General features: G+C 37.9%; 1 protein-coding gene across 1 annotated transcript in view; it reads right to left on the bottom strand.

Moving 5' to 3' along the window:
• Window positions 1–21848, bottom strand: part of KYNU (kynureninase) — a 126907-nt gene that overhangs the window by 93586 nt on the left and 11473 nt on the right. Inside the window, exon 3 of the mRNA XM_043488146.1 lies at window positions 9508–9628. Coding sequence (XP_043344081.1) covers window positions 9508–9628 — 121 coding nt within the window. The remainder of the gene's footprint in view (window positions 1–9507; window positions 9629–21848) is intronic.

The following is a 21848-nucleotide window of genomic DNA, read 5'->3' as shown; positions in this document are numbered from 1 at the left end:
TTTGAGAACTCTGGTTTTTAACTTGTAATTTTAAAATTTTTCTTTGTTTTCCTTTTTGGTGAGGAGTATAGGGGGTGTTGACCATATAATGTTTCATTATCTTTCCCTATGTTGAAGTCTAAGATATTATTTTTTTCTCTTTTGAAAATTCTAAGGTTATTTGAGTATCTTACCTGTATACCATTCCATTTAATTGCATCTATACTACAACATTTTACTACCACTTGAGGCTAGATATTAAAATGATTATTAATTACATTTTAAAATGTAATTATAATCTGTGAATTAAATAGAAGTATATAAAATGTGACTACACTCATGATGACATTTTAAGTTAGTAGTGAAACTTGGCAATAATCAGAGACAATACTATATCTTCACCTGCATGTGCTCAGTCCTGTCTGATTCTTTGTGACTCTACGGACTGTAGCCAACCAAGCTCCTCTATCCATGGGATTATCCCAGCAAGAATACTGGAATGGATTGCCACTTCCTCCTACAGGGGATCTTCCCAACCCAGGGATCGCTCCTGTGTTCCCTAAATTGGCAGGTGAATTCTTTACCACACTGAGCCACCTAGGAATCCCATATTTTCTAGCAATTTCATCTATCACATTCTAGCTCAATTTTGTTATTCTAGTAAGTATCTCAGTAGACATAATGGAAACAATGCTAAATACATAAGAAAATGTCAACTCTCAAGTCATTTCTATCAACTGAGGAAGGCAAATACATTTGAAAAATAGGAGAAGAAATCAAGAAGAGAGTGACTTTGTGTGCTGTTACAAACTTGTATGTTAGAAAGCTCTGGAATAGACTGTTCTTAATTCTTTTGGAATCCAAAGACTATGTAAACTTGGAAGAAAGGAATAAGCATGTGCTCTGTGTATAGCGTTACTGTGATGAATACATATTCTGGAATTAAATAAGCTGGTGGCGGTGAGCTGAAAAACCTTCTCTCAGAGGTGAAGGGTGGTAGAATATGCCATCCTAAAACATCATTGTGGTCCATTCATCATATTGTGCTGTAGGCACTTGAAGAAATAGAAAATCCAAGAAGGGGCTTTCTCTGAGCTTCGCTATCTGCCTAAAGACAGATCCGCCGAAAGAAGCTCAGTTATCATAAGTCTTCCCAGGAGTTTCATCAGCTAGAAAAGAGTTGACTCAGCACAGTGTGTGCATGGTAGTTGCTCAGTTGTGACCGCTGTAGCCCACCAGGCTCCTCTGTCCCTGGAATTCGTCAGGTAAGAATACCTGGGTGGGTTGCCGTTTCCCAACCAGGGAATCTTCCCAACCCAGGGATCAAACCCAGGTCTCCTGCACTGCAGGCAGACACATCACCATCTGAGCTACCTGGGAAGCCCCTTAGCAAGGAGAGACTACAAGTCAACACCACCTCCCAGATAAACTTCAGACTATTCCTCCTATCTACTCCCCAGGGATCCATCCATCCTTCAAAGAAGTCCTTAACTATCCCCTAAGAGGCCTGCATCTTTCTTCCTCTTTGGCTATTAAATGAGATGTAAGCTTGAATTCCAAGCTGCCTTCAGGAGTTATTCATTTTCCCCTAAATATTCCCTATGTATCCTTTAGGTATTCATGTTAATAAATTGTGTTAATAAGCAAAATTCTTTTTTTATCTTGTTAACCTCTCTTTTATTACAAGGCTATCAGTTAAAACCTCAGAAGGCCAAAGGATTTTTTTCTCCACTACAGAGCAATGGGGACACTGGAAAGGAGGAGCCCTTGCTGATTTCTGTGGTGTGAATACCCCCCATCAGTGAAAATCCTGAATGTTTAACAATTGGCTCCATCACCTGGGATGAGCCAGTTTCCAGGTCAATACTACATACAAGGCTACATTTATTAGAAGCTTATAGTACCTAATTTCCCACTTTTATAAAAGAAAATGGGTTATAATATGTATCTTAAAGGATTTCTATGAAAAATAAATAAGATACCATGTGAAGGATCTTGGTACATGGTACCCTTTTTTTGAGTTGTCTTTCCTAATGCAAATCTAATGTTAAAACTCACTTCATCAGCACGTGAGGGCTTCCCTGGTAGCTCAGACGGTATCTACCAGCAATGCGGGAGACCCAGGAGACCCGAGCTTGATCCCTGGGTTGGGAAGATCCCTTGGAGACAGAAATGGCACAACTGCAGGATGCCTGGAGAATGCCATGGACAGAGGAGCCTGGCACCGGGCTACAGTCCATGGGGTTGCAAGGAGTCAGATACGACTGAGTGACTAACACTGCACTGCACATCAGCATGTGGTGTAAAACAGTTTTTAAACTAGTACTTCGGTTACCATATAAAGTGAGATGAAGGAAGAAGACTTGGAGAATAAACAGACTATAAGAACTAAGGAGGAAGAGAAGGACAATTGTTAGTGAGTGTCCTGGTGGGCTGCCCGTCTATGGGGTCGCACAGAGTCGGACACGACTGAAGCGACTTAGCAGCGGCAGCAGCGTTATTCATCTTATTGTTAGATAGCCTGCAGCTTGCCTCTTTCTTGACTTCCAATATAAATGCTAAAGACAAAAATCTTTATCATTAAATAGTAGTTAAAGGCAGATACTTGGATCCTTTTTTATTTTAATCACACAGAGCTCCATGGCCTTGCTGATAGCACAATACATCTTATTGCATTTAGGCAGTAAAATTCTATGTTCTGCCTCAGAGAATTTATATCTCAGAATATTATGCCACCTACTTCTCACCCTGGTAGACACCATGGTAATAATCTTTAAGGATCCGTTTCTTCCTGCAATGCTTTTGGCATCTTCCTTCCTTTAAGATGTCACACACAGAATCAGCTTCTTCATTTTGCCAGTCTACTAGCCTAGGGTATTTAGGAAGTGTTACCTAAATAAACTCAAAGTGGCCTTTCATTAGAAAGAGCTGATGTGGATCACAGTGCAGTTATAAACATATATATTCAATTTAAGGGAAAGCTTATGTTGTTTTCATTCTAAACTGCTTAGAAGTAGTTGCAGTATAGTTGCAATCTTTTACTAATGCTGTGGAGGAAAAGAGAGCATAGGAAAGAGTTCACTCACTACCATTGCATCAGTCATTGCTGTGAGTCGGCTGAGATGTCTGCAGAGCAGTGTTTGCTCATGAAATTAGATTTCAGGATATAAAATCTAATTAGGAAGTTAATAGAAATGTGGATCCTCCTTGAAATAGGACTGTGCTTTAACCATCCTACAGAATGAAAAGTGCCTCTGCACTTAAAAGCTCCCCCCAGTAAGCAAATAAATAAGATTTCACAGAGTCTCCCTTAATGATATCACAACTTTTTTCTGTGACCCAGTTGATGATTAGCCAACAGAGATGTCAGGAAAAGCTCTGTAACATGTCACACCATGTACTTTCTTATTCATATTGGAGGCAGAATATGCCACACTAACACTTGCCGCTTGGGCATAAGGATTATTTTGTGCTGGAGGTACTTGAAAAAGAGCAAATGCAAGGGGAGGATATCTCTGAACTCCCCTTATCTGCCTGAAGACAGATCCTCCAAAAGAACTCAATTGTCATAAATTCCCTCTTCAGAAGTTTCATCAACAAGGGAAGGTTGACTCAGGTCACAAGAGAGGAGACGAAGTCAGCACCACAGTCAGATAGACTTTGTCACAAACTACCATACTTCCCATCTATTCTTCTAACAGCCTATTCATCATTCCTAAAAATCATTTATTTTTCTCAGAGTGACCTGTATAGCTCCTCCTTAGCCCCTATTAAGACAATATATAAGCTTTCAAATCTCATTGCTTTTTTTGGATGATCATTTCTTTTTTTTCCTGTGGTGCCCTCACGCATGTAATATTAAAAAGTAATAAAATTTTATGCCTTTTCTTCTGTTAATCTGCCTGTTACTTTATTTCCTAGACCCAGTAATGGACCTATGAGAGTAGGGGGCAAGTCTTTCCTCCTCTACAATACACCTTTATATTTTTTAAAGAAAGAAACCCTTAAATTGAATGAGACTGCAGGTCTGCAGAAGCACATTGTCTCCCATGTGCTTCACCAGCACCCTTTCTGCACACATATTACCATGTAAGCTAAGTCACTGCAAACCAGGAAGTTTGTTCCTACTGTGTAATTCAGTGTGATATTTTTCTTTTTAGGTAATTCTACCTAAAATGTCTCAGTTTTTATAAGAATCCCTATAAAGACACAACTGTGGCAGCTTTTTGCTCCTATAAAAAAGAAAGTCATTTATTTATCTAGCAAATGGGATAACCCAGTAGACCAATAATATAGTGATTACTACCTAGGGACACAGCATACATCTTTCAACTTACAATGTCCTCTTTAGGACTGACATAGCTGAATTTTACCACTATGATTACTACCTCATGTTATTCTCCTTTAATTGATCTGGGTTGTTAGTAAATATTTAATTTTAAATGTTCCCCCAAATTAAGTTTATTGCCTATCCATCTCAGCAGACCCATAATGAACAAGCATATGATATTGTTGCTTCTTATTGTTGTTTTATCTTCTTGCTGATAGCTAATTATTATATATCAAAGTGAAATTACACTAAAAGTTTTCCATTTCAGAAAATTAAAATAATCTAAATATTATCATTTCATCAAACAAATAATATATTCTCCAAGTAAAGTGTTAGTAACCTACTTTAGAAATCATATACAGTTGAAAATGAATCTGGAAAATACTAATAGGCATTTAAAAAATACAGAGGTAAGCATTTTATTTTCATAGTCTTGCCTTGAATCACTTGAGTTTTCGAAGAAATCAGTTGAGTCCTAAAATATTTCTAAGTGTGCCTGTATTCTTGACTTTTCTTTAGTGTAAAGTAATCAAATATGGCAGTCACAGGAATTATAATATTAAGCTGCATTATGACCAGTGATGGTTTATTTTGTAGATAAATAGGTAGTATGCCTACAATAGCCCATGAAAGATGATGACCTAGAAGATGAAAAACATAAGCCAAATGGCATTTCCTATGTTATAGGCCATGGATGCCCAGAGGTTTGATATCAATATCCCAGAGCAATATTTCACTTAGAACACTCAAATTTCTCAGTTACTGTTAAGATTATAAATTTTTAATATTATTTTCTTCTGTTAAGCAACTAATTTTAAGGTACATTATTTAATGACTGTGTAGCTCTCTTTGATCAGTTCTCAAAATCTCACTGGTCAAGAATGTGGTGGGGCACTGTCTTGGTTTGGGTATCTGCTGAGAAGTAGGACAGAAGTAGGATTGGAGGAGATGAAGAACAGATAATCAGATGATACTCATTACAATAATGAGACACTCCAGATCCAGAGGCAAACCAAACATATGCAGGGGAAATTTAGTACTAAAACAAAGGCAATAGTTAGAAAGGGAAGGGAAGGAAACAATAGGCCACCAGAGTGGCAGGAAGATTACTTTAAAAGCATGTTTGACCTAAGAAAGAAACATTGTCCAGACTTAAGGAAAGCCTCCTGAAAATACCACCACCACTACTGACCCACCATCAGAGAAGAATGGCCCTTAGCACTAGGAGTTACACATTTACTTTCCTTCAATCTTTCACTTGGGAGCTCCCAAGCAGGAAATATTCTGCTGGTTATTATCAAGATGGAAAAGCCCAGTAGAGCTGACCATACTTTCCTACTGAAGCTCCCCACTTTTTGTTAAATTTGTTTTAATCCCTTACTCTGGCTGATAAGTGAATCACTGTAGTGTGTTTCTGTACCCATGTAAAATAAAGTTTTCTCCTGCTAATCTGTGTATGTGTGTGTGTGCACAGGTTGCATGATGTCCAACTCTTTGTGACCCCATGGACTGTAGAGCCCCCAGGCTTTTCTTTCCATGGGATTCTCCAGGCAAGAATACTGGAGTTGGTTATCATTTTCTACTCCAGGGATCTTCCTGACCCAGGGGTTGAACATGCATCATGTGTCTCTTGTGTCTCCTGCACTGGCAGGCAGATTCTTTACCACTAGTACCACCTAGAAAGCTAATCTCAGTTCAGTTCAGTTCAGTCGCTCAGTCGTGTCTGACTCTTTGCGACCCCATGAACCGCAGCATGCCAGGCCTCGCTGTCCATCATCAACTCCCAGAGTCCACCCAAACTCATGTCCATTGTGTTGGTGATGCCATCCAACCATCTCATCCTCTGTCTTCCCCTTCTCCTCCAGCCCTCAGTCTTTCCCAGAATCAGGGTCTTTTTCAATGAGTCAGCTCTCCACATTAGGTGGCCAAAGTATTGGAGTTTCAGCTTCAACATCAGTCCCTCCAATGAACACCCAGGACTGATCTCCTTTAGGATGGACTGGTTGGATCTCCTTGCAGTCCAAGGGACTCTCAGTGGAAGTGAGAAATAGACTTAAGGGACTAGATCTGATAGACAGAGTGCCTGATGAACTATGGAAGGAGGTTCATGACATTGTACAAGAGACAGGGAGCAAGACCATCCCCAAGAAAAAGAAATGCAAAAAAGCAAAATGGTTGTTTGAGGAGGCCTTACAAATAGCTGTGAAAAGAAGAGAAGCAAAAAGCAAAGGAGAAAAGGAAAGATACACCCATTTGAATGCAGAGTTCCAAAGAATAGCCAGGAGAGATAAGAAAGCCTTCCTCAGCGATCAGTGCAAAGAAATAGAGGATAACAATCGAATGGGAAAGACTAGCGATCTCTTCAAGAAAATTAGAGATACCAAGGGAAAATTTCACGAAAAGATGATTCAATAAAGGACAGAAATGGTATGGACCTAACAGAAGCAGAAGATATTAAGAAGAGTTGGCAAGAATACACAGAAGAACTGTACAAAAAGGATCTTCATGACCCAGATAATCATGAAGGTGTGCTCACTCACACTTAACTAGAACCGGACATCCTGGAATGTGAAGTCAGGTGGGCCTTAGGAAGCATCACTACGAACAAAACTAGTGGAGGCAATGGAATTCCAGTTGAGCTATTTCAAATTCTAAAAGATGATGCTATGAAAGTGCTTCACTCAATATGTCAGCAAATTTGCAAAACTCAGCAGTGGCCACAGGACTGGAAAAGGTCAGTTTTCATTCCAATCCCAAAGAAAGGTAATGCCAAAGAATGCTCAAACTACCACACAATTGCACTCGTCTCACACGCTAGTAAAGAAAGCTAATCTATCTGTTGTCAATTAATCCTCAGGCCCCCAACCACTAGAAAGAAAGTTAATAGAGGAAAAGTTTTCCTTCCAACACAACCTTAGCTGAAAAGGCTAGAGTAGAGTTTTAAGCTAAATATTTAGGAGCAAAAAAATGAATGAACAACCCATTTGAGATTAAACATTGGGGGTGGGATGGAAGGAAACGAGACCGTGTTCATGAACCTCAAATACTACTGATATCGCTGGGCTGGCAGCACCATGATGTTGACTGGGACACCACAGTTCACAACAAAAAGACTAAATAAAGTCAACTAGTTATCTAATCTTTTACTCAGAAGAAGTCTTTTAAAAATTCAGTTTACATTGCTTGAAGCATTAAAACATACTTCCTTGCTAAATCATCTGTCTGATGAAAAATAGGTAGGGGAGGTTAAGAGTATGTAATTTTCTGTTATAACAATGTAAAATATAAAATTGAAGGGTAGCAACAATAGGAGGATATTATGACAGAGAGGCACTCTCTCTGAACATAACTGGAGTAAAAGTTTCGAGAATAATCCATCAGTCTTTTAATAAAGTAGGATAATTGAACGGATACAAATAGGAAAGCAGAGAGGCATATTTTAGAATATACATGAAGGATAAAAATGCACAGTTTGCCGAACAAATATCTAAGAGGCAAGGACACTCTCCAAATTTCAAGTTCAATCTAATTATCTGCTATATTTTACATTTAGGCCAAAAATGAATATTACCATTTTTATTAACTATGACCCTCATATGTTAAAATACCAAAGCCTTCAGGTGCAGAATGCTTCCAAATGTGGTGATATTTACTTTTCAAAGTATGCATAAATGTTACGCAAATAAAATTATAACAGGCCTACTAAATTGTGCAAAACTCTATTATTCTTGGACTGAGTTGTGAACTTACATTCTTAACCACTAAAATTAAGAACTCTGCAGTGTTATCTAATAGCCATGGTAGTAATCATTGGCATAGTCAGTTTAAACTTAACTTTAAAGAGGTTTTGTTCCCAATAGAAAAGACCACTGGCCTGAGGAATATAGAAAGCTGGAAAAGTCATTCTGTGTTTCTATAAGAACTAAATATCTTGATCAGAATTCTTATCTGGTATGGTTTCATATTTCTGAATTTCTTTTTTTCCCTTGTGCTTTAGGTTTAGCTTCCCCCTCATCTATTTTTCAGATTCTAAGAATCAAAAATATTTTTAAATACGTATACTATTTTTAATATTCAAATAATATAAATATTTAAATAGTTAAGATATTTTTTAAAAATTCCAGTTTTAGCTGTCAGTAATTACTGGGGAAGGATAAGAAGTACATAAGATTAAGTTATTTTCCTTAAGGGATTTATAGTATAGCTAAAAATATGAAACTAATGTAAGTAAATACCTCTAAACTGCCTATTGTAGAGCAGTGATTGCTAATGCACTAGATATTCAGCAAGGAGTGATGAGCGGTTGAGAAGGTTGATATTTAAGAGGTGAGAATTGAGGTAAGTAGAGAGTATGGACGGTTTCATAAGCAGAAGTGTAAAAGTAGAACAGAAAAATGGAGAAAAACGTGAATCCTGATGTAAGATTCCTACACAGAGTGAACCTGCTAAGCTAAGCCCCAAGCCCCAGCGGAGCATCTACTCAGTGAAAGTATTAGTTGCTTAATCGTGTCTGACTCCTTTGCGACCCCATGGACTGTAGCCTGCGAGGCTCCTCTGGTCTGGGATTCCCCAGGCAGGAATACTGGAGTGCGTTGCCATGCCCTTCTCCAGGGAATCTTCCCAACCCAGGAACTGAAGGAGGGTCTCCTGCATTGCAGGCAGAGGCGTGATTCTTTACTGTCTGAGCCAACGGGGATACGCATCTTCTCAATAATCAAGTTCAGTTTGGTGAGGGAAGTACCTTCTATTCCACTCAACCTCTTGTCCCCCCTCAATAAGAAATTTTTATTTTCTTATTTATAAAAATTGGTGTGCTAGAGTTTAGCCAAGAACTAATCATGAAAACACTAAACTGAACCCTAAATATTAACTCCCTTGTTAGTAATTAAAAAAATAAAATAATTGCTTATGACATAGATATGCCAATTCAGAGAAGGAGCTAAGTTTTTAAAATATTTTAAAAGCTTTACTATTAATTCTACCACTAACTTGCCATATGACCTTATTTACTGATCCTCAGTTATTTCATCCATAAAATGAGAATATTTTATCACTCATTGAATACAATCCCTCTGGTTCCTCTCTGCTCTAATATTCTAAGATTCTACTTTACACCTTTGCAAATATTAGACAGTCTGGAGTGATTTTTAAAATTCTTGTATGAGATGTTGATTGTTAGCTTTTGAAATAATACTTACATTTTGGCCCATTTATCTAGTTCCTCTTCCAGGTATGTTTTAACCATTTTTGGTTGAAGGCCAAGAGAATTTCCCAAGAAATAGATAGCTTCTTCATCCTTATTCACTAAAGATAAATCAACTGAAATAGAAGAAAATGAAAAAAAAAACCTTATTCAATTAATTAACATTATTCCTTTTGGCATTGTTTATCCACTACAAGCAATTAATGTACTTAACTCCAAGAAGGATGAGAAATATCTTACAATTCCTTCCAAGTATAGCAACAGGTTCTCTTAAAAATAATCTTTTACATTTAAATTTTAAAATATAATTTAAATATTTAGATGCTTCTGTTTAGATCTGTCATATGTATTATGCTCCACGAGGAAATCTTGATGAACAAATACTTCCAACAATAATAGCCAATAGAAAAAAGTTAAAACATGAATTTTTACAGAAATTATATCAGCCTATCTAGTTATAGCAGAAGGTTACCAGAATTTGACAAGTAATGATACTCTGCATTAACTGGTGTTGCAGTGTATAGAAACAATCTAAATGATTATCGATATATCTGAAGTGGATATATTAAATATGTATGTTTTTATTCTCTTTATGCATACATGTTTAGGCAAAGGCTCTTTTTTTTATTTACTTCTTATTCAAGTAAATGAGAGCTGCACTAATTTTTAATTCTACCTTGGTTGCAATAAATACAATTTCAGCAGCAAATCAAACCATAGGGTTAGAGTATTTTCTAGAAATGCACAAGTTTATAATTGTGTTCTTCTAAGTTTTATCTTAACTCTATTGAAAGGAAGATTAAACTTTTGCTAAAATTTACTGGAATAATTTGGTTGTATTCTTGTCTGTAGATGACTTAAACCTTTGCTGACTTTTTAAAGGCTACCATTTCATTCAACCCAACAGCCTTTATAGATACTGTCTCTGTTTTTCATTGGCATCTCTTTAGTCTGACTCTATCCCAAATTGGAACCAGTCTGTTGTTCCATGTCCTGTCTAACTGTTGCTTCTTGACCTGCATACAGATTTATCAGGAGGCAGGTAAGGTGGTTTGTTACTCCCATCTATTGAAGAATATTCCACAGTTTGTTGTGATCCACACAGTCAAAGGCTTTAGCATAGTCAAGGAAGCAGAAGTAGATGTTTTTTTCTGCTTTTTTGACGATCCAACAGATGTTGGCAATTTGAACTCTCCTTCCTCTGCCTTTTCTAAATCCAGTTTGAACATCAGGAAGTTAGTTCATGTACTGTTTGTTGGGGTCCTTTAATGGACCGGAACCTTGTGGTGCGGAGTCGACGATAAGAAAGTGAAAGAGAGAAAGAGAGAGAGAGAGACAAAAAAGACCCGGGGACCTAAGCTCTGATGGAGCAAAGGTGCTTTAATGATTTTTCTATGAGTATATATAGGCTGCAGCACAAGAAACTTCTTTCGGGAATGATAGAGATCAGAAAACCAAATGTACAGCAACTGTTACCAAGGGAACAAGGGGTAACGTTAGTCACAAGGTCAGGAGACAATCTATATCTCAAGTAAGGGGAAGGAGATTAAGCTGTTTTGTCCTAAGGAGAATGTTTACTAAAGGAGACTCATGCTTGCCTCACACAATGACCTCAGTCCCTGGGAGCAGCGTGCTGTTCCGCTTGAAGAGGGACAAAGGACTCATGAGAGACAGCACGTAGGAATCCTCCCGTCAAACATTCCCTGACACTGTTGAAGCCTAGCTTGGAGAATTTTGAGCATTACTGTGCTAGAGTGTGAGATGAGTGCAATTGTGGAGTAGTTTGAACATTCTTTGGCATTGCCTTTCTTAGGGATTGGAATGAAAACTGACCTTTTCCAGCCCTGTGGCCACTGCCAAGTTTCCAAATTTGCTGGCATATTGAGTGCAGCACTTTCACAGAATCATCATTTAGCATTTGAAATAGCTCAACTGGAATTTCATCACCTCCACCAGCTTTGTTCATAGTGGTGCTGCCTAAGGCCCACTTAACTTCTCACTCCAGAATGTCTGATTCTAGGTGAGTGATCACACATTGTGGTTATCTGGATCATTAAGATCTTTTTTGTGTAGTTCTGTGTATTCTTGTCACCTTTTCTTAGTTTCTTCTGCTTCTGTTAGGTCCACACATTTTCTATCCTTTATTGTGCCCATCTTTGCATAAAATGTTCCCTTGATATTTCTAATTTTCTTGAAGAGATCTCTAGTTTTTCCCATTCTATGGTTTTCTTCTATTTCTTTGCATTGATCACTTAGAAAGGCTTTCTTATCGCTCCTTGATATTCTTTGAAACTCTGCATTCAGATGGATATAGCTTTCCTTTTCTCCTTTCCCTTTTGCTTCTCTTCTTTTCTCAGCTATTTGTAAGGCCTCCTCAGATAACCATTTTTGCCTTTTTGCATTTCTTTTTCTCAGTCATAAAGCAACAGTTAGACCCAGACATGGAACAACAGATTGGTCCAAATTGGGAAAGAGTACGTCAAGGCTGTATATAGTCATTCTGCTTATTTAGCTTAGATGCAGAGTATATCATGTGAAAGGCCCAACTGAATGAAGCATAACCTGGAATCCAGATTGCTGGGAGAAATATCAATAACCTCAGCTTTGCAGATGACACTATCTTTATGGCAGAAAGTGAAGAAGAACTAAAAGGATCTTGATGAAAGTGAAAGAGGAGAGTGAAAAAGCTGGCTTAAAACTAGACATTCAGAAAGCTAAGATCATGGTATCTGGTCCCATCAATTCATGGCAAATAGATGAGGAAACCATGGAAATCTTATTTTCTTGGGCTCCAAAATCACTGCACATGTTGACTGCTGCCATGAAATTAAAAGATGCTTGCTACTTGGAAAAAAAGCTCTGACAAACCTAGACAGAATATTAAAAAGCAGAGACTTTACTTTGCCAACAAAGTTCCACATAGTCACAGCTATAGTTTTTCCTGTAGTCATGTATGGATATGAGAGCTGAACCATAAAGATGGCTGGGTACTGAAGAATTGATACTTTTGAACTGTAGTGTTGGAGAAGACTCTTGAGAGTCCCTTGGACTGCAAGGAGATCAAACAAGTTAATCCTAAAGGAAATCTGTCCTGAGTATTCATTGGAAGGACTGATGCTGAAGCTGAATCTCCAATACTTTGGCCACCTAATGCAAAGAGCTGACTCTCTGAAAAAGGACCTTGATGCTGAAAAGGTTGAGGGCAGGAGAGAAGGGGGCAACAGAGAAGAAGATGGTTGGATGGCATTATCAACTCAACGGACATGAGTTTGAGCAAGCTCCAGGAGTTGCTGATGGACAGAGAAGCATGGCATGCTGTAGTCCATGGGGTTGCAAAGAGTCAGACATGACTAAGTGACTGAACTGAACTGAAGTCTGTCCCAATAAAGAGATGTAAATATTGTTCATACATTTAAATTGGATTAATCTAACATGTCAATCTAGAGAACAAATTTTGAAGGATTTTATTCAGAATTCAGAAGTTTCAGTCAGTGCACCATGGCTCAGATTTCAACTGAGCATTCTAAAAGTAGTTTAAAGACTAAACATGTTCTGTGTGTGTCAGCCTTATTAACAACCCAGGAAGAGGAGGCACCACCCAGATATCTGCTCCCATGTTTTTCTTTTTTGTCTTGTTCTTTCTTGGTGGTGCTTTTATAGACAATTAAGTATTGGGTTTGGCATAGTCAATAAAGCAGAAGTAGATGTTTGTCTGGAACTCTCTCACTTTTTTGATGATCCAACGGATGCTGGCAATTTGATCTCTGGTTCCTCTGCCTTTTCTGAATCCAGCTTGAACATCTGGAAGTTCATGGTTCACTTACTATTGGATCCTGGCATGGAGAATTTTGAGCATTACTTTGCTAGTGTGTGAGATGAGTACAATGTGTGGTAGTTTGACCTGCCTCCTGAGAAATCTATATGCAAGTTAAGAAGCAACAGTTAGAATTGGACATGGAGAACAGACTGGTTCCAAATTGGGAAAGGAGTATGTCAAGGCTGTATATTGTCACCCTGCTTATTTAACTTATATGCAGAGTACATCATGAGAAATGCTGGGCTGGATGAAGCACAAGCTGGAATCAAGATTGCCGGGAGAAATATCAATAACCTCAGTTATGCAGATGACACCACACTTATTGTAGAAAGTGAAAAAGAACTTAAGAACCTCTTGATAAAAGTGAAAGAGGATGGTGAAAAAGTTGGCTTAAAATTCGACATTCAGAAAACTAAGATCATGGCATCCGGCCCCATCACTTCATGGTGAGTAGATGGGGAAACAATGGAAACAGTGACAGACTTTATTTTTTGGGCTCCTAAATCACTGCAGATGGTGACTGAAGCCATGAAATTAAAAGACCCTTGCTACTTGGAAGAAAAGTTGTGAGCAACATAGATAGCATATTAAAAAGCAGAGACATCACTTTGACAACAAAGGTCCATCTAGTCAAAGCTATGGTTTTTCCAGTAGTCATGTATGGATATGAGAGTTGGACTATAAAGAAGGCTGAGTGCCGAAGAATTGATACTTTTGAACTGTGGTGTTGGAGAAGACTCTTGAGAGTCCCTTGGACAGCAAGGAGATCCAACCAGTCCATCCTAAACGAAATCAGTCCTGAATATCCACTGGAAAGACTAATACTGAAGCTGAAATTCCAATCTTTTGACCACCTGATGTGAAGATCTGACTCATTAGAAAATACCCTGATGATGGGAAAGACTGAAGGCAGGAGGAGAAGGGGAAAACAGAGGATGAGATGGTTAGATGACATCACTGACTCAGTGCACATGAGTTTGAGTAAACTCTGAGAGTTCTTGATGGACAGGGAGGCCTAGCGTACTGCAATCCATGGGGTCACCAAGAGACAGACACCACTGAGTGACCGAACTGAACTGAAGTATTGGGTTACTTTTATTTAGAAAATCATTTTTAAAATGTGTTCTTATGAAAGAAAAGAAGAATTGTAAAGTATTTCGTCACATGTCTTCTGAAAGTGGGTTCCCCATTTTCTTTATTTTCCTTTTACTTGGTTGCGTTTTTTTTAAGTCTTAAAGCACATCTAATGACATCATAAGAACATTCTATTGGCATCAGGTAAAGAAGTAGAATAGATATCAAGAAAATACCTTTTGTAATAAGAATGATGAGATAACATTCCACTCTCCAGCCCAATCCCATCAGATCTTTACAACATCAAAGACCCATAGGCCTTTAAGCTGTGGGTGCCTTCGCTTCTTTTGTGCCGGAAGAATGATAAGAATATTTGTTATTGAAATTTGGTGCTCTTGGCAGTCATGGGGTTCTGTATTAATTTCTAGAAACATACAACCTGCCAAAACCTAATTAAGAAGAAATAGACCACTTGAATAGACCAATCATTATTAGATAAAAATGAGTTTGTAATTACAAAAAAAAAGATCAAATCAAAACCTCCCAGCAAACAAAAGTCCAGGACTGGACAGCTTCACAAGGGAATTCTGCCAAAAATATAAAGGATAACTAATACCTATCCTTCTCAAGCTATCCCCCAAAGTTGAAAAGAACACTCTCAAATTCCTTCTATGAGTCCACAACTGTCCTGATATAAAAACTAAACAGACTACAAAAACTACAAAACAAAAACTGCAACTACAAAAAAAAAAAAAAAAAATGCAAACCGGTATCTTTGATGACTATAGATGCAAATGTCCTCAATGAAATATTAGCAAATGGAATCCAACATTATATAAAAATGATCATACACTATAATCGAGTTGGATTTATTCCACAGTACAAGGATGGCTCAGCATTCACAAATCAATGTGATGTACCACATTAACAGTAGGAAGGATAAAAATCTCATGATTATCTCAATAGATGCAGCAAAATCTTTTCACAAAATTCAACATCTGTACATAATTAGAAAAAAAAAAAACTCTCATCAAGGCAGATATAGAGGGACAATATCTCAACATAATAAAGGCCATTTAAGCCAAACTCGTATTCAATTACTCATCACATCAAAAAGAATAAAACACCCAGAAAACAAAAAAATAAATAGCTAAAATAGGGAAAGACCTATACTCTGGAAACATTAATGAAGGAAATTGAAGATGATGCAAATAAATGGAAAGTTATCCCACGAAATTGAGCTGAAAGAATTAATGTTGTTAAAATGACCATATTACCCAAAGCAATCTTCATATTCAATCCAATGCTTATCAACATACCCATGAATTTTTTCACAGAAATAGAATAAATAACCCTAAATTTCATATGGAATTCTGAAAGGCCCCAAATTGCCAGCAATCTTGAGAAAATAATCAAAGCTGGATGTGTCACCCTGTCAGACTTCAGACTATTTTATAAAACTACAGTAATCAAAACAATGTGGTTTTGAACAAACACAGACACATATCAATGGAATAGAAAAGAGATCCCAGAATAGAAAATTGCACAAAGAAAACGTTCTCTTCAATTTCTAACTCTTTGTTACAGCCCAGTAACTTTTTCCATATACCATACTTGAAGGGAAAAGGACATATGTTGAGCATAGCATTTCCAAATTGTTATCAGCTTCTGAATTTTCCTCAGCTACAGGATCCATTGTGTGTTCCTGAATGTCTTCATTTGTGCCAAGAGAAGTCCCTTGGTTAGAATGTCCATTATTTTCTGGACCTCAGATTCAGTCATGACTCATTGCTTTCCATCTTTAAATTATCAATTGTCATGTCAATTTTTCTTGATTGTCATGCTGATCATTGATGATAATTTTCTGCTGCTTCCTAATAGCTTAATTCCAAGTCTAGAGTCTTCTGAAATAAAATCATGAGAATGGATAAGATCCAGGTGAGAATTTATTTTCTGTTCTCTCAGTGCCAGCAGTCCAACTATTGCACAACTTTGACATCTTCTGGGGTTTATTGGGAAGTTTGTTTAGTATTTACATGTTCATGGTCTGGGAAGAATTCCTTTTCTGAAAATATTCATTGCATTTATACTTTCTTCCAAAGTCAAGGTTGACATAAACGGGTCATTTTAATTCTTCAGGATATTTTCTGTGTGTTTACAGTTTCTTAGCATGCTGAGGATTTGGTATTCTGCCAAAATATGTATTTTGGAAATGATGCATTCATATTACTTTTCTTTGAGTAAGAGATATCAATTTGGGCATATGTTCTGTAATTTCTCAACAGTTCTCTTGCATATCTTGCCATTGGCCTCCAGATATTCCCTTTTGAATTGTATTAGGGTCCATCTTATTGAGCTCTTATTGATTACATCTTATTGATTACATCTATACACTCTGTCTCCAAATAAGGTAACTTTCTGTGGTATTTGGGGTTAGGATGCTTAAACTTTAAGGGATACAATTCAACCCATAACATCCTCCTTGAAGGTTCACTTGACTTCAAATAGTCTAAGAACTCAAGAGTTTCAGCTTTCTACAAACAGGCCTCACCTGATTTGTCTGGAAGTCTCATCTGTTGACAAAGATTGTTATATGATTGATACAGAGTTCATGATTCTGGATATTCATTCTTAGTAATTTCAATGCATCAAAAATGTTCATCACTCTGGACCTTAATTGCATATGTCTCAAACCTAATCCAAGAACCAATTTCATTTTTCCTTCTTTAATATAAATCAAAATTTCAACATCACTCCCAATTCAAAACTTTCCCCATCACCAGCTCAGGGTTGATCTAATTCAGAGAAGTACAGTTTGAAACAGAGGAATATGTTGACTGTAGTTTGTTCTTGTTCCTCACTGCTGCTACTTTCAATTTCATAAAGGGAATGAGGAAATAAAGATAAGAAAAACTTAATCTAGCTTTAGTACCTTTATATTGGTAGATCTTTCCTTTATGGGTTCCTTTTTTGGTACTTTTTTTCTGTAGCAATGCCTCTTACTGGAGACTTCCTATATTTAGTTGCCTCAAGTAGTGAATGCACACTTCAGCTGATGTCTTTTGATCCTATTCACTATCACTGCCTCCCACCTTTTTCAGTGTATTTCAAGACTGTTACTACTGTAGTTAAAATAAGCCAACAAGTAGCCCTCCCAGGTCAGGTGCTTTTGAAGTGATTTAAATTCTGCTACATTTCACCAGGTTCAGCTACCTGAAAGGAAATATGCCCCCTTAATATATTAGTTACTGGCATTCTAATGAAGCTATTTTAAATTTTTAGTTGTAACTATTTTAGAGTCTTTGAATAGAATTTTATGTCTTCTACATATATAAATTTTCTACTATAATGCTATCCACAAAAAGAGTACTCATTGTGTTTAAAACATCCAACTAATATTATTAGAGTTGGCCAAACAGCATCCTAATTATAAATATGTTGATAGATAACCAGTATTGGATATTATGTCTTTGGAAGAGATAGTCATTTAAACATCATAAATATATGGGTATAATACTCTTTATACCAGTTATTATAATCTATTCATGAAAAGTTAATTTTTAAGAATTATGATCTTTATATAAAGAAAGCTGAGCACTGAAGAATCAATGCTTTTGAACTGTGGTGTTGGAAAAGACTCTTGAGAATCCCTGGACTGCAAGGAGATCCAACCAGTCCATCCGAAAGGAGATCAGTCCTGGGTGTTCATTGGAAGGACTGATGTTGAAGCTGAAACTCCAATCCTTTGGCCACATGATTCGAAGAAATGACTCATTTGAAAAGACCCTGATGCTGGGAAAGATTGAAGGTGGGAGGAAAAGTGGACGACAGAGGATGAGATGGTTGGATGGCATCACCAACTCAATGCACATGAGTTTGAGTAAACTCTGGGAGTTGGTGATGGACAGGGAGGCCTGGCGTGCTGCAGTCCATGGGGTCTCAAAGAGTCGGACATGACTGAGTGACTGAATTGAACTGATGATCTTTATGTATTTCATTTTATTAATAATATATGTGCCAGTCTGTCATATAGTCACATTCCAGAAGGCCTGGACATAATCCTCTTATCAGGAACAAAGAAAAACAGTAACTTGTGTTTCCAAGTGAAACAGAGTCGTTTTCAGTTAGATCCATTAAATGATAACTTGCTTAATGATAATAGCTATAATCTGCCTTTAGAGTTAAGCTGGCTTTCATTGTTTTTTTACACACACTTGCATATCCTCTAAGTAGCATGTAGCTACTTGGTTTCCCAAGTTTTCATTCAGGAACTTGGAGTCAACTCAGGCCAGTTTGAGCTCAAATCATTTAAAACTGGTTGAGATCACTGGGCATGTGCCAGCATCTGATAGGTGAACTTTTGATGTCAGAGGGCCAAAAAGTTCCCCCTCAGGTCATGCTAAGCTCACCATTTTCTGAACATGTGTCCTATGAAAAAGAATGTAGCTCAGTTGTGCCTCTGCAGGATCATTACCTCACTTTTTCTTATCTCCAATTACCTTTCTTCACCCCTCCCCCATGCCCCAGACTACCCTGCTTCTTTATCCCATAGTATCTAAAACCCTTCACCTTCAGGTAAGAGAGTTGGCTTAGAGGTTAAAGCGTCTGCCTGCAATGCAGGAGACCCGGGTTTGACGCCTGGGTCAGGAAGATCCCCTGGAGAAGGAAATGGCAACCCACTCCAGTATTTTTGTCTGGAGAATCCCATGGATGGAGGAGCCTAGTGGGCTACAGTCTATGGGGTTGCAAAGAGTTGGACATGACTGAGCGGCTTAACTTTCACTTTCAGCTTTGTCCTTGCTTCACTCTCTCATGAAGAACCCTTTTCTTGCTACAGTTCTCGGTATGGCAGTGTTTGTCATGCTGCAGATGAACCTGGTTTGGTAACACAAGCATTAAAATCATATTTTACACTCAGTCTTCCCTGCAGATAGATGGGCTCATGGCAGGTAGGTAAGTACGTAATAAGCCTACTTCTGGGAGTTTTCTTCAAGGGAGAGCACACACACACACTTTTCTTCTTTGACCCTATCTGCACCTATTATTTGAAATATAGCTTGCAGAATGTTCTTCACTCTGAAGAATAAGACCTTATTGGCTGCCTTCCCACTGGAGTCTGCCTAGATGACGCCCACTCATACATAGAGAAATCAGTCTCTGTTTCTAGGGAGCAGATAGCCTAATACAAAAGAAAAGAGAAGGATACGAATAAGTCTTATGTTCCTTCCTAAAATGCAGAATACAACTGCCTCTAGAAGTTCAACATGTCTACAAAATTTAGCTTTTAATTAAGAGATACTCCATTGCTTTTCTTTTTTTTTTCCCATTGCTTTTCTTATGGATATTAGATATTTAAGTCATTATTAAAATCACATGTGTGTGTGTTAGTTGCTCAGTCATGACCAACTCTTTGCGACCCCATGAACTGTAGCCCGCCAGGCTTCCTTGTCATGGAATTCTGCATCACAGGCAAATTCTTTACCATTTGAGCTACAGGGAAGTCCTTATTAAAATCACATAGTCCTAGACAGCATATACAGGGGTTCTTGCTTTTGTATCCATTCAGTCAGTCTTTGTCTTTTGGTTGGGGCATTCAACCCATTTACGTTAAAGGTAATCATTGATAAGAATGGTCCCATTGCCATTTGCTTTGTTGTTTTGGGTTCGTGTTCATACAACCTTTCTGTGTTTCCTGTCTAGAGAAGATCCTTTAGCATTTGTCGAAGAGCTGGTTTGGTGGTGCTGAATTCTCTCAACTTATGCTTGTCTGGAAAGCTTTTGAATTCTCCTTCATATCTGAATGAGATCCCTCCTGGGTACAGTAATCCGGATTATAGGTTATTCTCTTTCATTACTTTAAGTATGTCCTGCCATTCCCTTCTGGCCTGAAGAGTTTTATTGATAGATCAGCTCTTATCCTTGTGGGAATCCCTTTGTGTGTTATTTGTTGTTTCTCCCTTGCTGCTTTTAATATTTGTTCTTTGCATTTGATCTTTGTTAATTTGATTAATATGTGTCTTGGGGTGTTTTGCCTTGGGTTTATCCTGTTTGGGACTCTCTGGGTTTCTTGGATCTGTGTGACTATTTCCTAGCCAAAGCAATCTTGAGAAAGAAGAATGGAACTGGAGGAATCAACCTGCCTGACTTCAGGCTCTACTACAAAGCCACAGTCATCAAGACAGTATGGTACTGGCACAAAGACAGAAATTTAGATCAATGGAACAGAATAGAAAGCCCAGAGATAAATCCACGTACTTATGGACACCTTATCTTCAACAAAGGAGGCAAGGATATACAATGGAAAAAAGACAATCTCTTTAACAAGTGGTGCTGGGAAAACTGGTCAACCATTTGTAAAAGAATGAAACTAGAACACTTTCTAACACCATACACAAAAATAAACTCAAAATAAATTAAAGATCTAAATGTAAGAGCAGAAACTATAAAACTCCTAGAGGAGAACATAGGCAAAACACTCTCCGACATGAATCACAGCAGGATCCTCTATGACCCACCTCCCAGAATATTGGAAATAAAAGCAAAAATAAACAATGGGACCTAATGAAACTTAAAAGCTTTTGCACAACAAAGGAAACTATAAGCAAGGTGAAAAGACAGCCTTCAGAATGGGAGAAAATAATAGCAAACGAAGCAACAGACAAAGGATTAATCTCAAAAATACACAAGCAACTCCTGTAGCTCAATTCCAGAAAAATAAATGACCCAATCAAAAAATGGGCCAAAGAACTAAACAGACATTTCTCCAAAGAAGACATACAGATGGCTAAGAAACACATGAAAAGATGCTCAACATCACTCATTATCAGAGAAATGCAAATCCAAACCTCAATGAGGTACCATTACACGCCAATCAGAATGGCTGCTATCCAAAAGTCTACAAGCAATAAATGCTGGAGAGGGTGTGGAGAAAAGGGAACCCTCTTACACTGTTGGTGGGAATGCAAACTAGTACAGCCGCTATGGAGAATAGTGTGGAGATTAAAAAACTGGAAATAGAACTGCCATATGACCCAGCAATCCCACTCCTGGGCATACACACCGAGGAAACCAGATCTGAAAGAAACCTGTGTACCCCAATGTTGATCACAGCACTGTTTATAATAGCCAGGACATGGAAGCAACCTAGATGCCCATCAGCAGGTGAATGGATAAGGAAGCTGTGGTACATATACACCATGGAATATTACTCAGCCATTAAAAAGAATTCATTTGAATCAGTTCTAATGAGATGGATGAAACTGGAGCCCATTATACAGAGTGAAGTAAGCCAGAAAGATAAAGACCAATACAGTATACTAATGCATATATATGGAATTTAGAAAGATGGTAACGATAACCCTATATGCAAGACAGAAAAAGAGACACAGATGTACAGAACAGACTTTTGGACTCTGTGGGAGAAGGCGAGGGTGGGATGTTCTGAG

The sequence above is a fragment of the Cervus canadensis genome, chromosome 15 (assembly GCF_019320065.1).
Source record: "Cervus canadensis isolate Bull #8, Minnesota chromosome 15, ASM1932006v1, whole genome shotgun sequence".
NCBI classification, from domain to species: domain Eukaryota; kingdom Metazoa; phylum Chordata; class Mammalia; order Artiodactyla; family Cervidae; genus Cervus; species Cervus canadensis.
Note: the sequence above shows the minus strand (reverse complement) of the source record. Positions and strands in the feature narration are given on the sequence as shown.